General features: G+C 33.8%; 1 protein-coding gene across 2 annotated transcripts in view; it reads left to right on the top strand.

Annotated features, from left to right (window-relative positions):
* Sm (heterogeneous nuclear ribonucleoprotein L) overlaps window positions 1-13,149 on the top strand; it is a 144,333-nt gene that overhangs the window by 15,560 nt on the left and 115,624 nt on the right. For both annotated transcript variants that reach the window (XM_070308287.1, XM_070308286.1), the window contains exons 2-3: window positions 4,974-5,017; window positions 7,428-7,497. In XM_070308287.1, coding sequence (XP_070164388.1) covers window positions 4,974-5,017; window positions 7,428-7,497 — 114 coding nt within the window. The remainder of the gene's footprint in view (window positions 1-4,973; window positions 5,018-7,427; window positions 7,498-13,149) is intronic.

Raw genomic sequence — 13,149 nt, 5'->3', positions numbered from 1 at the left:
CTCACTTGTCGGAATCTCGATAACGCCCGTGGGAGCGAGCGCAGAATCGCAGAGTGTAAACTTTGCTTAAGGTTTCTTGGCAAATTTCATTCCGGAAAGTTAACATCGCTCTTTCGAGTATGCGGAACTGAATCAAATTAAATGTTAACAACCCTATAAAAACGAACGCGTGATCGCGTGAATTTTTTGATAAAGGGGGGAAGGAAAATATTTTCTTCTCGTATATATGTAACTTTTCATATCTATATAAAAAACATTAATTAAAAAAGTTACAGCCTCGATGCTCTTTTAAAAAAGAGTCAAGATAGATCATAAAATTCAAACAATTACAATTTTTTCAACGATAGCATTATTTTTGCGCCATTCTTTATCAGTTATTGACAAGTGGGACAAAAACCATCAAATGACCAGTTAACTCTATTTATGTTAATGGAAATGATACGGATACGTAGGTACCACTCGTTGAAAAACGACGGCGTATCCTTGCGAGCTACCACTTGCTACGTCGTAAATCGAACTTTTCGTGCGTTTATGCGATACTTGTCTCGGACGTACACATATGCACGTACGTTACAAGCGCGTTAAGCACTCTATTCTCTTCCCGGTCAATGCTCTAACCGATTTAACGGCGGTTAGAACAAATCGAAGCGAACCACAGGAGATGACGTGTACGGGTCGATGTTCTATGGCCGGGGAGAAAGTCGATTGGCCGCGTGCCAACCACGTGCTGATAAAGAGATTACAAACAGGAACAACGCTTTTGTAACGATCTCTCTGCGTTCCCGCATGTTCGCAACAAGTTTGTCGGCAATTTTGCGCGGATAATTGCGCATATTTGACCTTTAAGTAACTGCTTAAGTAAGTATCTCTTATAGATCTTTTCGCCTTTCCAAATGATTTACAATTTTTAATGGAGCGTTAGCATTTTTATTTCCCTCGTTCTGGATAGTTTTCGAGACTTAGCGGCGACGTGACGCAAAAAGCGGCAACTTATGCGACTTTTTGCGTCTATGCATAATCGATATCCTCGTGAAAATGGTGATTGTGTTTAAGAGGATTTATTCGGCTTCGTCTTGGAATTTAAAAAAGTTAAGAGTTATTTCTCATGCAGACGCGGTTCTATTTATATGGAAAAGAATAGCGATATTCTTCTCGCATGTAAATAAGAATATTATTTGCGAGAAAAGAACGTGTTTTTAGATGGAAAAATATAAAAAATTATTTAGATAAAATAATAATTAACATGGGTATCATAAAAAATTATTTAAAACAGAAAAAAATTTAATACAAATAATATTATCGTATTTATTTATTTTACATAAATTTAATTAACTCTGTTTTTAATCTATTTAATTTATTTGTAATAAATCAAAACTTTTCTTGAATATAAGTGATTTTTGTCTAAAAATAAAACAAAATATATTTCTTTTAATTATTTTCTAAAGAATTTACAAGGTGTCTCATGACAAGATAGAGGACATTCTGGGAATTGAAGGGATAAGTAAGCAGACGATTGTCTTAAATCTTATTGTGATCTTTTATCGTGACATACGTAGAACGTAAGGAAAATTGGCTTAATGGCTCGCCTGTCTCTTTTGACGAACGATCAACTCGATAGGCAGATATGACAGACAAACACGAGCTAGTGGAAATGATCCCAATTTTGTATCGAGAATGTATGGTATTTTTCAAAGGTTCTCAGGATCTAGACATTATTTACTAATCGCTAGAATAATGAAACCGCGTCTCAACAAGCGTAAACATATCAAAACGCAGCTACATTGCTTCGATTATTATTCGCGATAACTGATTGATATATTGCTGGGTCAATGAAAGAAAATTTTATGTTAATATTTTTGTTCAAAATTTCTAGTATCTTTGTGAGAAGTGAATTTTGTTAAATGATAGTTTCTTCTAATATACATATCTTTCTTATTTACATTAAAAAATTAGAAAGTAAAATTAAATTAAATACTATGTTACTAATTCAACACTATATATAGTTCGATTTGTTCTATATTCAACTAACCATCGCATATGTCTCGAATTGACACATTGTACATATATCAAGATATCAAATGTTAAATAAATACAAATATTTTGCAAAAGCGTCTTGTCATCGTCTGTCTTCTCGAGAAATCTCCACATAGATCATGGTCTCGCGCGAGCAGTCGGCGATTTTTTTTTCTTCTTTTTTTCAGACGATCAAAGCGCGGGTTGAGTACCCATTGAGCCCGAAAGCACGTGGTTGGTCGCGCGCCAGTGCACAGTTATGTTTATAAGAACGTATGACGTATGACGGATCCGCGCGGTATTTCGCCTCGTAACGGCGATACTATGCGTGAGTTATAATATATACGTGACGACGGAGATCTCTTGGATGCGACGCGTCGGATATTCCGCAAAATCTCCCTCCTCTCGGAACACTCTTTGGCTGTCCGCCGAGAACGGATTCTTTACCGTTCTCTTACATTGTTTTTTTTTTTTTTTTTTTTTTCGGCGGCCGTTCAGCCGCATTTCGCAAGTCATGGACGCGACGCTGCTGCAGCGACGAAGAATTAACGAGCGATCGTCGGCAATAAATCATTAGGACACGGCACTCGAATTTCTCGCTGGTAAGTCCGCGTAACGATGGCTGTGTATCGTTCTGGTTAAATGCTTTTCTTCTCGTGTATTGCAAAGTTTACTAAAAGTAGGTGTCTCAATTCGTTTGTATGTGTGTGTGTGTGTGTGAGTGTGTCAGATCACATGTAAAGCAAATTAATTGAATAAAGATCGGAAAACGGCGACGAAAATTCTATTTGTTTCATCTCGAAAATATTCTTTCTTTTGATACAATTTTTTGATTAATGATAGTTTTATCATTTATTAGGGAGAGATAACATATCTTATTGCTGCCGGATTTTATTCACACATTCCTAATTGCTGTCCAGCAATAAGAAGAATAGGTATTTATTAAACCCGTTCTGTTTATTATTCACAGAGAAACATATTAATGGGACGTTACACGTTAACGAATATAATAGCAATGACAAAAATACTGACGATAATAACATGCAACGAAATCTGGGAGAAAAAAATTTTAAAAATTCTTCGTTTGAAGATAGAAATTCTATCAGCTTCTTATTTGTATAAATTTCTTTTTGTTTGTCAATGGAAGGTATTTTATATTCGTGTATGTGACAATATCAAACTTCTTCGAATAATGGTAAATAATAGTATGTATCAACACTTTTGCAGCCTCAACGGAAAAAATAATGCTCGTTGACCCCATCCCGTATACATTATGTCTTGATTATTCAACGAGGAGACACTACTTCTACTAGGATGATATGCTTTGAACGAGCTCGGCTTGTGCGCAAAACCAAATGGCAGCGTCTTTGTTACCTTTGCCATTCAGGCTAATTTCGGATCATTAGCGATGCACATTCGCAGGGTCATACACATTTGTCACGCGTTTCCTTCGTCCATTTTTTATTCTTCTTATGGGCTGTACTTTGAACTAGTACTATTATTTATAATATACTCTATACATATATTGAAAAATAATATCAATAATTTTAAAAAATCTATTCAAAAGAAAATTGTATCTTTCTTCATCTATAAATGATAAATTGATAAGGGAGAGAGAGAGAATTTTGAATTAATTTCTTCTATGTAAAAGTCTAAAATACTTATTCAAATATTTTCCTACATGCAGTCGATATATATATATTATATAGTGATGTGACAGCGCAAATTTGCAAGTTTATATATATACGTACACAACGTTGTTCAGAATTTCAATTCATCAATATATATATATATATTCGTACACAATAATTTAATTTATTTCCTGAATTATCTTTTCGGCTTGTATCATCAATTTAGCGCGGTATGTAAATCAAATTTACAGAGTGATCGGACACATTTTTGTGCTGATAATTAGATCTGCGTGATTACTCGGATTCGATTTGTCGTTTCGCGATTGCGGAAAATGTGAATGAATTATTTAACCGCGACGCGTCATCCTGACTGTACAAATACGCTTCATATTTTATTCACTAGCACATTACGATATGAAGCGATATGAAGCGACTAGACGCTTGAGAATTGACATTCGCGCTCGGTTTCCCAGAACGGATCACATTTGAGAACACAATGGCAAGCCATGTCGTACGGGATGAAAAATAGATGAATCTCATCTACATAATATAATTTTATTACAAATCTTTTTACCGAGATATTTGCGCATCGAATACCAACGTTCGATTAGATTTGATATTTTCATATCTGCTTTCTACGAGAATTTAATCGAAATCTTTAAAGTGTGAGAAATGTAAATAAAAGATAAAAGATAGAAAAGTGTATAAAATAAAATTTCTATAAATGTTCTTTTGCAAGTAGTTTCGTTATAAATTACATTCTGCGAATTAAATGCTTTTAAACATCTAACTCAAAGAAGATTTGGGATTGCACAAGCTCTGCTCCTGTGCCGCTTAATTATGTGATCCCGATTGGGTCTCAAGAATTTACCTAAGCGGCCATACGTCACAGCCTCTAAGGTGTCCCGCTGCACTATTTCCGTCGCTCTTTGGGTGCCGTGGTAAAAAGACGCGTGTGCACACATATTAATAGACTGACCGAGCACGCATCCGTGGTGAAATTCAGCCAAAGCCGCCGCGCGAATTTGTCTTACGCAATTTTCCCACGACGGAAGCCGGTAACACACGTGTTGCCGCAAGAGTGAGTACCGAGGGGAAATCACCGGCTCGGGAAATCCGTGCTTTCGACTTACGAGTAGTTTCGAGTGAAACTCTCTCGCTCTCGTTTTCGAGACAACTTGCCGACCGCACGCAAGTCTATGGCGAATGGCAAGGTATAAATGATGCAGGTCGGATAAAGTCATTAACAACATTTAACCCGCACAAATTTAGCGAACTAATCGTGTGCGAAGGAAAGATATGAACGATGCTGTTTATTTCTGATTGCAGAATCACGAATATGGCGGATACGGAGACGAGCCACGTCGTAAAAGGTAAGAGAAAATCCATGTTTTTATATTGTTTATATTTATGTAAATAAAAAGTCGTATCTTCCATGTATTCAAGAGTAACAATGCGATATAATTGCGCGTCAACATTGAAAACATACACATATTATTACTAATAAAATGAGAGACATAAAATAATGCTTCATAAAGAAATGTAATTTTATTATTTTAAGTTTAAGTGTATTTTTATCAGGGACAATCAGTGATCGCGATGATTCTTATCTTATCTTATCTTATCTAAATTTCAAACCATTTATCGATACTATGCAAAACATGGTTTATACAGAGTTATTTGATCGATGATTAATGATACTACAACATATCATTTTCATTTTCCTAATTTGTTATCAATCATGTGATATCGCATTTCTTTGACCCATTAACATTTGCGATACGTCTGACAATGAGTGGACAATAATGTCGTGCAAATCAATGGCGACACTCGGATCGTCTCAACAAATTACTTTGCATAAACAGTCATTGAAATCAATCGTATGCAATTTGTTCACTCGATCATTCTTGATAGCACTGACGATATTAGAGTACTTGTATTGTATATATAATATACGTATAATTGTATTATTATATTATATATATAACATGCGATTATATTGTATATATATAAACAGAGAAATTGAATTTTTAAATTTATTTAAGTATTTTTATTATTATGTTAGTTTATATGTGTGTTGTATAATTTATTTCAATTATATTCGTCTTTTATTTGCAACGAAAATGCGAATACAGTTTTTTTTTTTCAAATATAATTTTTTATTTATATCTGTTATCTCTGACGCGCTATTAAAGAGACACTCAGGCGTGGAATTGGATCCTCGATAAGTACCAAAACACGGTCTATGCACTGCGACGTCGAAAATTAATTAAAACGACGTAGCTCGTTGAAGTTTGACCCATCTGTCGTTTTACAGTTCAGATATAATATTGTAATAAGAAGTTAAGTCGAGCATTAAGTGTGATTCAATCTAGCACCGGAGCAGCCCGATAGCGAATGATATCCGCTTCACGGATTCGCGATAACTCTTTGGTAAGATAAATTCGAGCTGGCAAAGCCAGTGAGTGGTCGCGGATGCAGATATCAATGTTAGATAATCGGCAAGAATCGAGAACGGAATAGAGATAAAACGATATTTATCTTTCATTCGTGAATTTAATATTTTCAATATTATCATCTTCCTTTCCGAGCGAAAGTAAAAATATATGTCTTTTCTTATATTTCAATGCTTGAGAAACTAAACTTTTTTGTTATAAATATACCATATATTTCATTAATATAAATAGTAATGTTATAAATGTCCTGCCTTATGAAAAAAACGAGATATATTGCAATTGAATAATTAGATTAGTATTTTTATCATCTATTTTTTCCGTATCTTGAGATACGCTACATAATATACATCGTATCATGATATGAAAACTCGATATAAACAAGCTTCGAATAACGCTGTATCATCGCGAGTATTAGTAATTCAATTTGCATCCATTCTCGCAATTGGATATTCTATTATTCATTAATCGATACAACGGCATTCTCGCTATTGTGCTCGTGGAAGGATTACATGGATTGATTTTTATGTTAGATGCAAGTCACGATAGAGAAAGAATAATAGAAAATGTGTATATGTCAATATCAACCGTGCAAAATGTATCGCGCGACGATTCATCACTGGTTGATTGGTGGATTGGCCTCACTATATACAAGTGAGCGCATCGAATCTCGGATGGAGATTACTTCGTTTCGTTTTTCCTTCAGTCGAGAATACGAGATACTCTATACTCTTGACATCATAATTTTCTGTACGATGGCGCACGTGCGATTCACGTTTCCCGTAATTCGAAAATATTTACCATATATATATTTTGCATATGAAATATTTTCACGTATAAAAACGCGAACGCTATTCTGTGTAAAATAAATTAACTTAGGAATATCGGGGAAGAAAATTTCGACTGCGATAAATGTTCAATATTCTGACGAGTGTATTTTTACTTGGCGAATATGATATTTAAAATATAGATAGCGTTAACGAAGAGGTCGCGCTGAAGTTTATTAGAATTGATATTTTTCAATTTGCGCGAAACTCTGAGATAATATTTCTAGTTTCAGCAAGCAATTTTTGCACTGCGTCAGCAAAGACGTTTATGCTGCAGTCGACGAAGAATGAATTATTATTCGCGGCAGTTTTTGCGAACTCGGCGATAATCGAGACCTCGTTTTCGATTTCCGTAATTGAATTTTCAAATAATTGCAGCGCCTATTAACGAGGACGAATAATGGAAGTTCGATTTGACGCGGTCGCGTATTATACCTTAAAGCGAATTTCATTAAAGTCCTCTGTGCATTTGTTGGAATAATACGTATCAATTAATGTTTCAGAGAAGACAATAACAAGCCGAACCATGTCCTCCTCTTCACAATTATCAACCCAGTTTATCCCATCACTGTGGTAAGTTCTTCATGAATTTATCAATTAATATTAGTATATATGATCTTGTTTTTGTGTTTACAAATTTAAATCGACAAGATATACGAATACACACTAATCACGTAATATTTCGTTCATATTTTTAACATCCTTATACAAACAGAAAAAATAATATAATTTGCAAACTATTTATTATATATTGTTATTTATTATATTTTTTTCTGAAGCTCAAACATTTTATTAAATGTCTAAGAAAGACAGTGAGACAAATATATAACAAATAAATATATATTATTCGTATAATGTATATAAATTGAATAATAAAATCATGCCAATGATAAATGACTGTTGTATGTATATGCGATGCGTTTTTTGTTTTTTTTTCTTTTTTTCAAATTTGCAAATATGAGACAAAGCGGCGCAATTTCGCGATGCGCAGACTATAACAACGATTGAGGGAAAATATTGAAGCCAAAACGACGGAGAACAAAAGTTGGCAGCACGTCAGCCTTTTAAATTTCACAGGCCGTCGCACTGCATTTTATTTCTGTTTTGCGCCAATAATAGATGAGCTTTGAGCTCCCCCGCCGCTTCTCGCCGACGGGTCGATGTCATTCGACATTGTTTGCCTCTGTGCCTCTGTTCGTGCGCGAGTGCTCGCATAGCTATCCAGTCACACAAAGCTCGTTTTCTTGCGTCTCTCCCGCGATCGAACCACTAATTAAAGAGCCAACTGAAGGCTTCTTGCTCGCGCGATAACGAAAGGTGCTAACAATACTATGAAGTGTATCGAAGTGTAGATTGTAGCGTAAACACAGCGTTATTCTTGTTTTATGTTGCAAAAATATCTTGGCTCCAGCACCCGTCCATATTTATAATTATAGAAAATACCGTATGTGTATTGCTATTTTTAATATTATTTAAAAATGTATGCATATATGTCAAACATATATTATAATCCATATCCAATTAATAACTATTAAAAACAAACTTTTGCATCATGAACGGGAAAAATTCATCATTAATATATGATAAAAACAAGGTAAAATTTCACGATGTATGTATGTGAGCATCGGTTAATTTGTAAAACGCGACTTTATATTCCATTAAGAGCTCATCTTTTCAATTTAATTAAAAGCTCATCTAGCTAAAGCTTCCTCCGAAGGTTTAAAAGCTCTCAAGCATGCTCTTAGCTCTTTCTCCGTCTTTGCTTTCTTTCTTCTTACTTCCTTAGAATGTTCTGTTTTGTAAAGCAATTATTCGTCTAACATTCTACGATTTAACCTAACGCCTTGACATTTACAATTGAATTGTCATAACTGTTATCCATTAAAATAAATTAATCGCTGCATTCGCCTTTCTGGTTCTCGCTGATTATTTTTAATTTTCTTCTCGCGCGAGCTTTTCTGTATATTTAATCAGCAAATGCGCCGATCAATATTTCACTTTATTCGAAAATATACTGCCGATCGGTTTTTCTATCCACTAGACAAATATTTATTTAACGAGAACGTTTCGCGGATATGCGAAACTTTCGAAACTACATACATTGCTTGAAGTATCCATGAATGAGAAATACCGCTATTTTTGAAAAACGCAGTAAATTTACGAAATTTTTTATCCTCGCGGCGCGCGATCAATAAAAATTCCATAGTGGTACGTATCAATGTAATGGTGACAGTCGCAACGGTGAAATCTGATTGAAATTTGATTTATAAGGCTGTTTTTTTTTTTTTTTTTTTTTTTTTTGAGTGCGTGGTTAGCGTTATAAGCAAGTTCGCTTTTACGAGGTGCAAAGCAAATTGAATTTAATATCATATTTACTGCGGAATTTCTCGGATAGAATGCACCAATATATATATAATATTTGACATAGGTAAGATTGCGCCAAATGATTTATATTTATCATTAACATCTATTAATTCGTTATATTAATTAAACTATATTCTCTCATTATGTTACTTATATTACTATGTATGTATTGATACAATATATTTATATTATGAAATACAAGTTAGTATACAGCAAGTATAAAAATTAAAAGTTAAAATACACACACACACACACACACACATATATATATATATAAGCGGAAAAATATAATTAATTACAAATTTTAAAAATTACCATGAATTTAATATTATATATAGCATTATTATATTAGTATATATATAATACTATTAACATAAGTATTATTTTAACATAAAGTTTTGCTTTATATTGAACTAAAACCTTAAAATATTTGAAACGTTATATATTTGTTAAAATACATATATAGACTTGCTAATTCTTTTAACTCTTAGGATGTTATATATATACATACATATATATATATATATATATATATATATATATATATATATTTGTGTGTATTTATAAAACTGGAACATGCGGAGATTTTTTTACTCATACACATATTCATAATCGCACGCTTTGTGGATATAATTAATACATATAATATCAGACATGAATCTAAATGTGCTTCTGAACAAGAATAACTGGATAAATAACTCAATATTGCATCGTGCCGTAATGCAAAGGCCAGATATTTCGAGACACCTCATCGAATCGCGCGGGAAAAGTCCTGCGGGACATTGACCTTTACACAATACAAACGCTTTGTGCGAAATCGGGGTACACGTGCTCGGGTGTAAATTCAAACGCGATATTGGCCTTTAAATAGCTGCGCTGTGTGTATGCAAAGTGCGTACGATTTGCGTCGTAATTTCGAATAATGATACTGACTGCGCAAATAAACATTTAACTAAATTGTCTCGGTATATAACAACTCTGATGTGTACGATCTTAATGATAGAGGATGAACTATATATTCAATATAGAAGACAGGGATTTATAGAAGCGAATGCAATATATTTGATTGAACTAATACGAAATGTTTAGACAAAATTCTTGAAAAAGCACACAATCGCAAAACTTAATTTTATAATGTTTGACGAACAATTATAAATTTTATTCATTATTTATTATACATATATTGAAGAGAGATACACATTAATATTTCACATATATAGTTTTATCAAATATATATATTAATAATATTTATATGTTTAATAGAATGAATATTTCTTAGTTCAAGAAACATGCATAAATTAAGATTGCGGTATATTTAAATAAATCAATTGTACTCAATTCTCGAAAAAAAGTTTCATTACTTTATCTCTTCATCGGATATCAAGTTTCAATAAATCGATTGAAGGGTTGTTAAATTTATATCTAACGTAATTACGTCTACGTTGAAAAGAGTGCCGTGTGTATATATTCAGTTGCATTTAGCAATTTGTTACATAGAATGCGGAAATAAATTTCGCACGCTTTGACTTTGGCAATAACACGCACGGTGATGTGCGACAGCTTGCTGGATTTAGATTAATGAAACAGTTATTTCAAGACTCTCGATTCCGATCTTAGCCGGAATTTGTAATGCGATCCTGACATACGATTCCTGTCTAGCAAACTTGCAAACTGGATTACGGAGATATAAAAAAGTCGCATATTATGCACTTTATCATATCTTTACGATGAATTAGCTAGCTAATTTAGCTAGATCTTAATAAGATCTTCGACAAAAAAAAAACCAATAAAATAATAATAAACCAATGGAAACTTTAGCAGAATTCCGCCCACTCGACATTGATTAATCGAAGTATTTATAATATCATTTAGCTACCATATGAAATGGCTTTATATCGATTTAATTACACACAAATTTTCAAATAAATGGAAGCAAATTGTTTAATATCACGATATAATATTTAATTAAATGAAAAACCACATACCGGGAGATGCAATTTATCCGTATTAATTTCGATTTTATTATCGTTATTGCTTCGTTTATTTTTGTCGTTGCTTGCAAGAGAGATCGACGAGGAGGCATATGCATGTACGTCATAAAAAAGATGTTGCATGCCACGTTCAAATCTATTTTGACACGCGAAAAACATGACTTTTTTTATAGTGAATTATTACAGTTTCAAAAACTTATCTTACATTGGGGAAGGAGCTTATGTTCTTGTTAAAAAAAAAAGAGAAAAACGAAAAACATCAGAAATTGTTATAGAATTTTAGCATAACTATGATAATCTCGCTTTGTTCATTTTATAAAAACTAAGAATTTTGAAAAAAATGGTTAGTGAATTATTTATTAAAGTTATTAACAATTAAAGTTATTTTATTAATAATTTTTTATGCCTAAATATATAATTAGGTATGTATATAATTAAATATACAAAAAAGATGGGATATATAAGGAAATATTTGCATATAGGAAGTACTGGTTTCTAAATTCAGCTTAAAAATACCTATCGTGATAATAACTCGGAGATAGGTCATGTTGATATCAGGATCGACTAAAATTCTCTTAGGATTCTTCTCCCAAGCGTAGAAACTTTTCGAACTCCATCCTTGTTTTGAAGTAACTTTAGGTGTCATAGTTTTAGTTTAAATAACATTAGCTCCACATTCACTGACAGTCGGAGGAAATGTTCTTCGAATTATTCTCGTTGTACGCATGACATTTGTGCACTCGCGTGTAATTTGCATCTTATCGTCACGGTTGCTCATTTCGTCGTTTCAATTCCTGCTCACGTCCGAATAATTCTCGACGGATAAACATGCGATCTCCGGTGATGAGGTGGTCACATATCCCGAGATGGAGTTCTCCCTCGCAGTAGGAAACGACACGTGGAAATTATATTCCCGCACGTGGGACAACGACACGAAGTTTCGCGCATCGAAACCGATGCGAGACACCCGCGCGAACGTCTAACGTATTTAATGTCCGCGACCTACTTTCCTTGTCTCCGGAGAGAAAGCCTGCCTAGATGACTATCACCTGTGTATTCACTGCCAATTCCGAACTAACTCGCATTCGAAACTTCCTAAGAGCGGATGTAGAAGCAAGAAGCCATCGTTAATAGAGGATAGATCTCGGTAAGATCCTTCTTTTGTCGCGTCAGATGCGCGTCTAATAAACCTTCCTTCGTTTAACGATGAATTAATTGAGTTTTCGGAAAACTTAGCGGGAGAATATCAAAGATAGGGGAGGCAGGATTGAAATTACAGCTGCCAGCGATTGTTCGTATCTCGGAGAATTTGCGAAGCTTCATTTCGATTTGATGCCTGACTTTTCATACCTTTGTTTTTCAATTCTTTTATTTCCTGAATATTATTCCGATTTCTCGGAAAAAAAATATACGCGAAGTTTATTTGAATTATTATGAGCGCAAATATAGGAGCTATAATAGATATCGAAATAATCGTATGAATAGTAAATTGTTGTGAATCAAGAATCCAACTGCATTTATTAACATAATATTTTTCCTTGGTGGCACTATTGCGTGCGCGTAAAACGAGCTTATTCTCGCTATCATTATTTCAAGATGCTCGTTCGTCTCATCGTTCCTGCACGAGATCAATCGTGATATTTCGAGCCGCGAATCTTCCATAGCGCAATGTCTCAAAATAATGTTACATTCTACTATCAAAAATAACCTCCGCATACACATCATACGCGGTGCGCACACGTGTCATAATAATCCCCAGTGCGTTTTTCCCGACAAGTATTTCTATGCAATGTATTCATAAACGGATCTAGAAATGTCGTCGTTATATTCTAAAGAGAATCATCCATCTCGGAAATCCGTCGATCCATCA

The sequence above is a fragment of the Polyergus mexicanus genome, unplaced genomic scaffold (assembly GCF_030449975.1).
Source record: "Polyergus mexicanus isolate NDT 795.1 unplaced genomic scaffold, iyPolMexi1.0 SCAF_15, whole genome shotgun sequence".
Taxonomy (NCBI): domain Eukaryota; kingdom Metazoa; phylum Arthropoda; class Insecta; order Hymenoptera; family Formicidae; genus Polyergus; species Polyergus mexicanus.
This window is presented reverse-complemented; position numbering and strand designations above follow the sequence as displayed.